Genomic DNA, 10,526 nt, shown 5'->3' on the forward strand with positions numbered 1-10,526 from the left:
GAATTGAACCTGTGTACTCCAGTTTCCTGGAAGAGCAGCCAGTTCTCTTAACTGCTGAGTTTTCTCTCCAGCTCCTGTGTTTTCAGTCTAGCTTTCCTTTTCTTTCTTTTTTAAATAAATGGTTTATTTATTTTTATTTTATGTACATTGGCATTTTGCCTGCCTGCATGTCTGTGTGAGGGTGCCAAATCACTTGGAGTTTGATTACAGACAGGTGTGAGCTGCCATATGGGTGCTAGGAATTGAACTAGGTTTCTCTGGAAAAAGCAGCCAATACTCTTAAGCATTGAGTCATCTCTCTAGGCCTTTCTTTTCTTCCTTTCTTTTTTTTTCTCTTTTTTTAAATATTGTGACCAAGCCTAGACTGGCAAGGAACTCACAATTTACCAGTCTCTCTGCTTCCTCAGGGCTGAGATTACAAGGTGCAGTAGGCCTGGTTTTAAAGTCTTGAAATTGAATATACTATGAATTGTTCATTTGGTTAAGGCCCTGAGTAGCTTTTATTGCTGTTCAAGCATAATCCACTGCAAAGAAGAAGCTCTATAACACTTTGAAGGTTGTCTTTCATATAAGCATTAACAGAAAGCAATCCTGCAGCAATTACATATGGTTGTGTTTCATGCATAGCATTCAGAACAAACACAAATTCTTAGGAATATTGTAATTTGAAACATGGGTCAGAGAATATTTATGATCTCTTTTTTTCAGGGTTATCTTCACGTGGGTTGGTGCTGTGACCCTTTTACGTTTGGCTGATTTTTAGCTCTCTGGCCATGTTTGTTTGTTTATTTATTTGTTTACTTACCTATTTTTATATGTGTATGGACAATTTGTCCAAATTTTATAGTCTCCTGAGATCCAAAAACAGTTTTTATTTTATTTATTTATTTATTTATTTTTTTGTTTTTCGAGACAGGGTTTCTCGGTGTAGCCTTGGCTGTCCTGGAACTCACTCTGTAGACCAGGCTGGCCTCGAACTCAGAAATCCGCCTGTCTCTGCCTCCCAAGTGCTGGGATTAAAGGCGTGCGCCACCACTGCCCGGCTCAAAAACAGTTTTTAAAACACAGTAAACTAAATTGAGTTTTTCTTTCTCCCACCTCAGAAAATTGTTTGAGAACACAGTAGAGTTCACCCTTAGGATACTAAACTTTAGTTTTGATTTACGTTGAAAAGTCCACTTTATTTTCACTTTCAGTGTTTAATCATCAGGGATTTAACTCTGTCGTAACTTTTGAAGAGATATTACAATTCCTATCTTTACTTAGTTTTATTTTATAAGTGGATCACTTTGCTAGTTCACAAACTACCTATCTCAGCTCCCACACTTGGCGCCCCCCTGGAGAGTCCCGGCACTGCCCACCAGGAGGAGGTACAAATCGTGACCACTGGGGCTGATGGACTGGCCAGCAAAGCCTGAAGTCTCGAGGCTGTCACCGCTGGACGCTGCCTATTGGTTCAGGGTGAAGGCGCGGAACCAGTAAGAGCCGCGGTTTCAAGAGCTTGGAGCGCGCGGGAAAGAGACCTTTTTAAACTCTGGCGGGAACATCATTTCCGGGTTCTTGTCCACTTGAGGTATCTGCAGTTGGGGAGTCGGTGAAAAGTTGTCTCTTCCTGTGTGAACATGGTGCGGACCAAAGCAAACTACGTCCCAGGAGCCTACAGAAAAGGTAAAGGGATGCAGCGAGGTGGCAGGGGTTCCCTAGGAAGCCCGTCCCTGGGGTGGAGATGCCCATGGCTGCTTCCCATTGAGAAGCTAGGAGGCTGGCTCCCGGCCCTCACCTCTGAGAAGCTGCAGAGGCCGGGCAAGGACATTTGCTGCTGTGCATCTCCATACTCTCCGCTAGCCTGGGACTGTGGTAGAACAAAGCTTGGGGGTCCGAACTCCCCTGCCTTTTCTGAACTCCCCTCTTTACCTCTCTTTGCAGTGGTGGCTTCTCAAGCCCCCAGGAAGGTGCTTGGGTCCTCCTCCTTTGTCAACAATTCTTCCTCAAGTTCGTCGAGAAAAGGTAGGAAGGGTCCTGGAAGCTTCTGAAGTAACATCCCTGAAAGTATCAGGACTGGCACTGCAGTCCTGATCTGTGTGGCCCTGACCAGTAGTGGATTTATTTTTACTTAGTTTCCTTTCTCTGGAATTTGTTTCTCTTTACATTCTCACCCCTAAATTTCTTCCTCACCCTCTAAGGGGGCCTTAGTCTTTCAACAGGCTTGGATTGGGATGTGAGGGTCTAATGAAAACCTCATGTCTTGGTGGTGAGGGACAGTTTATTTTTAAACCTAGGTTGTTTTTTTTGTTTTGTTTTTTTGTTTTGCTGAATGGTGTTCTTAAAATTTTTATTAATAGTTACTATTTTCTTGGAGATTACTTAAGTGCCTCCTCATTAGATTCAGGGTGATGGTTGACAGTACTACCATGTTTTCTGTAGGTAGGGGTGTGTGTGTTTGTGTGTGTGTGTGTGTCTGTCTGTCTGTCTGTCTGTACTACACCACTGAGCTACATCTCAACCACACTACCCCTGTATGTTTTCCCTTTGTTTCTGCTTTTCCCTCTTCCTCTACTTCCCCTTTCCTTCCTGACCTGACCTTCCTTTTTTCCTCCCTCCTCCCTTTTGTTCTCTCGCCTTCCCTCTCTTTTCCTTCTTCCAAGGTCTCATGTAGCCCAGGCTGGCTTCAAAAATGTACTAAGAATACCTTTAAACTCCAGATCCTTCTGCCCTCTACCACCCCACTGCTGGGACTTCACACATTAGGCCATGGGTGCCAGCTTTAGTCTGTGTTGGGATCTAACTTAGGAGTTTGTGCATGCTAGGCAACTGAGTCACATCTACACCCTGCTCCTGCCTTCTCCCTCTCCTGATTGCTGGGATTACAAATATGCACTGCCACACCCAAATTCACTTTTTTTGAGATGAGATCCTTGCTATGTTCTGACTTTTCATGGGATTTTATATGAACTCAACTCTCCACCATCATTATTTATTTGTGATAGGATCTGCATGTGCATTTAGCCCCATTGGCTTTGATTCTCTCCTGCCTAGTCTCTGCAGTGCTAGGATTACAAGCATGTACTACATCATACTCAGCACTAAATTTTCACCAAATCGGCCGGGCGGTGGTGGCGCACGCCTTTAATCCCAGCACTTGGGAGGCAGAGGCAGGCGGATTTCTGAGTTCGAGAGTTCGAGGCTAGCCTGGTCTACAGAGTGAGTTCCAGGACAGCCAGGGCTACTCAGAGAAACCCTGTCTCGAAAAACCAAAAAAAAAAAAAAAAATAAAAAAAAAATTTTCACCAAATCTAAAATTTTCATCAGAATATATTTACTTTTTATACCTTTTCATATAAGATAGTAGACAAAAATCTTGAAAGAAGATAAATTTATTTAGAATGTCATCTTATATTTTGAACAACTAAAATAAATTCTATTTATTGCCATTGTCTGGCCTACTGCTGAATCAATTGAGCTAACTGAACAGGTCCTTATATGTGATAAACAGCCTGGCAAAGAGATGCATGGCTCTAATCCTAAGTGTTCTGGAGGCTGAGGCAAGAGGACTGACTACTGTATGTTCAAAGCCAGCCTGGGATACCAAGTGAGTACCAGGCATGACAGAGGGTCCTAGCAATATGCTGCCTCACAAAAACAATAAGACAAGAAGTAGTTTGGTGTAGTGGCACGTACTTGCAGTCCCAAGCACTTGAGTATCAGAGGCAGGATGATCAGGAAGTCAAGGCCAGACAGTGAATGAGATGGCAGCCTGTGCTATAAGAAGTACTGACTCACCTTCTCTCTGCCAATAAAAGAAGAATGTTCATAGATTTGTATTTTTAATGCCAAACAACTATATGGGATTGTAGCATTCTCATCTTAAATTATTTTTAATACATGTAATTAATGTCTCTGTGTGTTAGTGTGTGTGTGTTCATATATAAATGGATTTGTACACTATAATACATGTGGAAGTCAGAGGACAAAAAAAAATTGTGGAAATCAGTTATTTTCAACTTGGGGTTGAAACTCAGATGTTTAGGTGTGGCAGCAAGTGCCTTTACCCATTGAGCCATCTCACTGGCCCAATAACCTCATTTTAAAAAATTGTATAATTTCGTAAGGCCACATAACTAAATCAGTAGAACTGGGTTTAAATCATGTAGCTAAGCTGGGCATGATGGAAAAGACTTGCAGTCCCAGCTACTTGGGAGTCAGAGGCAGGAGGATGCCTGAGTCCTGATGTCCCAGACCAGTCTGGGTAATCAAGGGCTAGGAATGTAGCTCAGAGGTAGCCGGTGTGTCTAGCATCCGTAAGATCCCAGTTTTAATCCCTAGTATTACCAAAAGCCAAATTCACAAATACTACTGCATATTTCTAGTACTGAAAACATCTCTATTACTGTAAGGGTGAGAGTATGAATCAGTATTAGAACAGTTGCTTAGCAAGTTCTCTTTGATGAAATTATGAACAACTTTTGTTTTTCTTTTGACTTCAGGTTCACTTGTTTTATATGTATTGTTTGGACAAATGTATGTGTACCAATGCTTACATATGGCTGTGAGCCATCATATAGGTGCTATGAACTGAACCAAAGCAACGTGTGCTCTTAATGATGGCTATCTCTCCAGCCTCACTTTTTTTTTCAAGCTTTATTTTTTGAGAAAAGTTCTCATGTAATCCAGGGTAGTCTCAAACTTGATATGTAGCTAAAGCTGGCCTTCAACTTCTAATCTCCCTGTTTCTGTTTCTAAGATCTTCAACTTAGGGGTCTAGAGGATTAAACTCAGGTTTCTAGGATTGTAGGTGAGAGTCACCATTCTCCTGTAACTATTTTTTAAAGGGGCAACTTTCCCTGAATTTTTGTTTTACATTACTATTAATATATAATCTGGAATGGGATTTTCCTCATGGAAAGGAGCCAGTTGCTTTAAAAGTAGGATTTACTCTTACAAAAAATTTCACATTTCCCCATTCCCCAGGTATTGGGGATTGAACCTATGGCCTTGGGTATTTCAGGTAAAGAGTCCATTGCTGAGCTGTGTTCTTAGCTCTATTTGTTGAGGGGGGGGGCGGGCTGGGATTGGGGTTTGAATAATTTGCCTGGGTTTGCTTTGTGCTCACTTGATAATACATGCAAGTTCTGAACTTTGGAGCCTTCTGTTTTGTCCTCCCAAGTAGCTGAGATTACAGGTCTCTGACACTAGCCTGGATCACACTGTATATGTTCTTTAACTAAATAGCCTAATCGTTCTGAGAAATATACCTGAGTAGTAGAGCACTTGCCTAGCACATGTGAGGCCCAGAGTTCAATTTCTGAACCATATCTACACTCATAAACCCTCATAAATAAGTAAATAAATTAATAACTCTACTAAATAAAATTCGGACAGTTTATCCTACATGGCACTAACATATTAAGGAAAAATACATTTTATAAAATGTATTACTGTTGCTATGGGGGGAGATGTGTTGTGGCACAAATAAGGCTAGAAGACAAGTTCTGGGAGTTGGTTTTCTACTTCCACCTTTTTTGTTTTTTTAAAGATTTATTTATTTTATGTATATGAGTACACTGTAGCTGTCTTCAGACACATCAGAAGAGGGACTCAGATCCCATTACAAATGGTTGTGAGCCACCATGTGGTTGCTGAGAATTGAACTCAGGACTTCTGGAAGAGCAACAGTGCTCTTAACTGCTGAGCCATCTCTCCAGCCCCTCTACTTCCACCTTTATGTGGTATCTTGAGATTGAATTTAAGACATCAGGCTTCTGCATCAAGTGATTTATATATAAGTGTGTGTGTGTGTGTGTGTGTGTGTGTGTGTGTATGAGAGAAAGAGAGAGAGAGAGAGACAGAGACAGAGAGACCTGTATATGGATACCTGACAGTGGATTCCATGGAGCTGGAGTTACAAGTAGTTGTGAACCACTTGATATGGGGGTTAAGAATCAAACTCTAGTCTTCATTTTTTGTTTTAAGATTTATTTTATGTGCATGAGTATTTTGCTCACCATATGTCTGTGCACTATATGTGTGCCCATTTAGGCCAGAAGAAGGTATCAGATTTTCAGAATTGGAGTTACAAAGGTTTCAAGACACTATGTGGGAATGGAACCTGGGTAATGTGCCAAAGAAACAAGTATGCTTAGATGCAGAGCCCTTTCTCCAGCCCAATTCTAGTATTCTGAAAGACAACAAGTGTTCTTTACCACTGAGTATTTCTCCAGCCTTCACTTTCTAATTTAAGATAGAACACTTAATACCTGGAGTATGATGCTAAAGAATGGCATTGCCAGTGATGGTGCACGCCTGTAATCCCAGCACTCAGGAGGCAGAGGCAGGTGGGTCTCTGTGAGTTCAAGGCCAGTATGGTCCACAGATTGAGTTTCAGAACACCCAGGGCTGCCCTGTCTGGGGGTGGGGTGGAGAATGGCAATTGCATTTGTTTTTATTTAGTACTGTTTCTATCTTACAGCTGAAAATAAGTATGCAGGAGGGAACCCAGTCTGTGTGCGCCCAACTCCCAAGTGGCAAAAAGGCATCGGGGAATTCTTCAGTCTGTCTCCTAAAGATTCTAAGAAAGAGAACCAGATTCCTGAAGAAGCAGGAAGCAGTGGCTTAGGAAAAGCAAAGAGAAAGTAAGTGTATTGATGAAAACAAGTAAATATCCTCTTAAAAATAAAAGACCAACAGGATAGTAATTTTAAAGTTTCTCTCTGAACTAGGAAGAAAATGAAAATTATGCTTTAATTTCTAATCATTTACGTCACTTTAAAATTTCAAGCCGGGCAGTGGTGGTGCACGCCTTTAACCCCAGCACTTGGGAGGCAGAGGCAGGTGGATTTCTGAGTTCAAGGCCAGCCTGGTCTACAGAGTGAGTTCCAGGACAGCCAGGGCTACACAGAGGAAAACCTGTCTCGAAAAACCAAATAAATAAATAAATAAATAAATAAATAATAAAAAAAATTCAAATATTTTTCAAAAATTATTTACTTTTACTTACTCCAAAGAGACTTGATTCCTCTTCATTTATTATTTCTCTAATTTTCATAGCTTTTTGTCTTGTTTTTTGAGATAACCTCTGTATGTAACCCAGGATTAACTTGAACTTCCTGTAATCCTTCTGCTTCAGCTTGCTAAAGCGCTGTGCTGAGAGGCATGAGCTATCATACCTTACAGTCAGTCTGCCTTCTCCTTCCCTCTCTTCCCTCCTTTATTCTTTTTTGTCTGAAAGACATTTCTACGTCAGTTCATCTAGTTTGAATTCCATCAAGCTCCTTAGACCTCACAAAATTGCTAGTTAGGAACTGAGGGTGCAGCTCAGTGTAAGCTGGACACTCAGCATGCCTGCAGTGCTAGGTTTAGTTTCCAGTTCCAAAATAAGTAATAATACTATATGCTCAACTTTCCCAAGAATATGCAGATAAAATAGAGAAATTAAACAGAAAGTCCTCTCTATAGGAACTAGTCACAGTAATTTCATTTTTTCCCCCCAATCTTCTATAAAACCTTGAGAATTTTTCAAAATCTGAGGCTGGAGTTTTGTTTTTGTTTCTTCCTTGAGACAGGGTTCTTCAGTGTAGCTCTGGCCATCCTGGAACTCAGCTCCTTCTGTACACCAGGCTGGCCTCGAACTCAGAGATCTGTCTGCCTTTGCCTCCTAAATGTCAGGATTAAAGGTGTGTGCCACCACTGACTAGAGGCTGGAATTTTTAAAATTATTTTTTGGTTTTTTGAGACAGGGCCTCTATTATGTGACTCTGGCCATCCAGAAATTCACTATGTAAACTCGGCTAGCCCCACACTCAGAGATTTATCTGCCTTTCCAGTGCCAGGATTAAAGGTGCCATCATGCAAGCTTGTTTTTAAGTTTTTAATGAAATGAGAATGCTAGTGATTGATATTGAGCTAAAATTCTAAGTACAAAAGTATATTTGGGGCTAGAGAGATGAGTTACTGCTTACGAGCATGTACTGCTCCTGCGGAGGACTGAGGTTTGATTCCCAGCGCCTACATGGCCACTCGAAACTGTAACTCCAATTCCAAGGGATCTGATGCCTCTTTTGACCCCTTGCATTCCTGTAGTATATGATGTACATAAATACAACACAAACATACATGTACCCATAAAAAAATAAATATACATAAAATGAAAATCTTTTTTTAAAAAAGGAAAGTATACTCTTTGTAACATACATGTCTATGTACATGCGCGTGTGCGCGCGCGCACACACACACACACACACACACACACACACACACTAACTATATGAAAATACAACAAGTACCAATAATTATTTATCTGGGTAAAAACTTTATTTCATGCTATATACTATTAACCTCTAACAATCAATGTCTATCTTGAAGTTGTAGTCTGTTCACAAAAAAGCTAGGCATGGTGTTAAATGCCTTCCTTTAGTCCCACCACATGGGAGACAGAACAGAGGCAGGTGGAATTCTGCGTCTATGAGTCCAGCCTGGTCTTTTTTTTTGTTTGGTTTTTGTTTTTTGAGACAGGGTTTCTCTGTGTAGCCCTGGCTGTCCTGGAACTCACTCTGTAGACCAGGCTAGTCTTGAACTCTCGAACTCAGAAATCCGCCTGCCTCTGCCTCCCAAGTGCTGGGGTTAAAGGCGTGCGCCACCACCGCCCGGCTTCCTTTTGTTTTTTTGTTTTAGAGAAACTCTGTCTTAAAACACCCCCCCCCCCAAAATGGGTGGGGGTCGGGGGTGGGGAGTGCTGGAGAGATGGCTCAGCAGTTAAGAGCACTAACTTTTCTACTAGAGGTCCTAAGTTCAATTCCCAGCAACTACATGGTGGCTCACAACCATTTGTAATGGGATCTTATGCCCTCTTCTGGTGTGAGTGAAGATAGTGACAGTGTACTCACATACATTAAATTAAATAAATCTTGAAAAGGGGTTGTGGGGCTGGGGATATGGCTCAGTGGAGGAACATTTAGCGTGTTTGAAGCCTTAGCTTCATTGCTCTGCATCTAAAGGAAAAAGCTAGGAAAAGAGATTTGAATTCTTTCCTTTAGATTTCTATGTATCAAAACCAAGACACATGTTATAGAGGATGTCTGGAGTTCAGAGGACATCTTTCAGGAGTCAGTTTTCTTTCCACCTCTACATGGGTCTTAGGAACTGAACTCAAGGTGTTCAAACAACACAGAAGCACACTTACCAGAGGAGCCATTCACTGCTCCCACACTTTAATTTCCTTCCTTCTTTTTTCTTTCTTTTTTTAAGACAGGATCTTACTATGTAGTTTTGGCTGGCCTGGAACTCACTCAGTAAACCAGGCTGGCTTGGAACTCTCAGAGATCCACCTGCCTCAGCCTCCTGAATGCTGGGATTAAAATTGCGTACCACCACTTCTTGCCTTTTTTAAAAAAATGTTTTAATTCTAAAACAAGGTATTTGTCAGATTGAGGCCAGCCTAAACTACCTGAGATCCTGCTTTAAAAACCAAAACAAAAAAAGTACTTGGGTGTAGAAAGAGAGGGTGTGGTACCATGACATTGTCATTGTGATGTCTTCTTGAAAGTAAGACCTGGTTTATAATCTCCACACCAGCCCAAAACCTAGGGAACTTCTAGTTCAACAAGCAGCAAGCTGGACACTCGGAACCCCAACCACCAGGGGTAAGAGGATGGCGGTCAGACTTTGTTTGGGACTGTTGCTGCTCCTTGCTCTGGCCCTCCCCATGCAGGTCGAGTCATTTGTCCCTTTAACCAGCACATCGGGCCCTACCTACTATGAAACAGAAGCCCCATCTTCCAGCAATACCCTAAAAGCTATAGCCAAGCTCCTTGGGGTCTCGCTTACCTTTCTGTGCCTTATCCATTAGAGACTTAGGCCAGACCACATTCTAATATTGGACCAAGTGGCACCTGCCCATCCAGTGTTGCAAGGAAAACAAAACCAGGTCTTCAAATCTACTCAGACCACTGGTTTTAATAACTCAAGAAATCCTGGAAGCTCAAGCTGGACTGCCTTGAAGATCATCTCAAAGGTTAATTAGATGGTGAATACTAATCTTGGAGTTTGACTTACAACAACAAAGAGAAGGACAACACTGAACATTGGTTAATGATTTCATTAAATGTGGCTTATGAAATATGGATTATAAAAAGTTCACCTTGAAATAATTTCACTTTGATCTAGAGAAAAAGTGTGCAGTGTGGAATGGAGATTTGGTGTTTTTTATGGCTCACTAAACCAAAAGGCCTTAAAAGTAATTAGGAAATATGAAGATTACAAGTTTTACATGTACTTTGGAGGAAGTACAAGGTACTACTGTAAACCTTTTATCTCTGCAATTCTCTCTGTGCTAGGGATTGAACTCTGGAACTTGTAAGGCAATCTATACCAGTGTGCTATAGTCATTTAACTGTTTTTTCCTTTCTGTTTCTTTTCTCTTTTTTCTTGTCTTTTGTTTGTTTGTCTGTCTTTGAGAGAGGGTTTCTCTGTGTATCCCTGACTGTCCTGGAACTTGCTCTACAGACCAGTATAGTAACTGACACTGGGGCAAG

General features: G+C 41.4%; 2 protein-coding genes across 4 annotated transcripts in view; one reads left to right on the forward strand and one right to left on the reverse strand.

The window, feature by feature from the left end:
* The window catches only part of Trip4 (thyroid hormone receptor interactor 4), a 78,523-nt gene that overhangs the window by 58,770 nt on the left and 9,227 nt on the right, over positions 1 to 10,526 (reverse strand). The window lies entirely within an intron of this gene.
* The window catches only part of Pclaf (PCNA clamp associated factor), a 12,962-nt gene continuing 3,896 nt past the window's right edge, over positions 1,461 to 10,526 (forward strand). Inside the window, exons 1-4 of one of the 2 annotated variants that reach the window (XM_028752368.1) lie at positions 1,461 to 1,668; positions 1,927 to 2,007; positions 6,467 to 6,629; positions 9,568 to 10,058. In XM_028752368.1, the coding sequence (XP_028608201.1) occupies positions 1,623 to 1,668; positions 1,927 to 2,007; positions 6,467 to 6,629; positions 9,568 to 9,841 (564 nt within the window). In that variant the 5' untranslated portion in view covers positions 1,461 to 1,622 and the 3' untranslated portion in view covers positions 9,842 to 10,058. Of the gene's footprint in view, positions 1,669 to 1,926; positions 2,008 to 6,466; positions 6,630 to 9,567; positions 10,059 to 10,526 lie in introns of those variants that run through there. The other variant, XM_028752369.1, reaches the window with a different exon arrangement.

This window comes from Grammomys surdaster, unplaced genomic scaffold (genome assembly GCF_004785775.1).
Source record: "Grammomys surdaster isolate TR1022 unplaced genomic scaffold, NIH_TR_1.0 125896, whole genome shotgun sequence".
In the NCBI taxonomy this organism is placed as follows: domain Eukaryota; kingdom Metazoa; phylum Chordata; class Mammalia; order Rodentia; family Muridae; genus Grammomys; species Grammomys surdaster.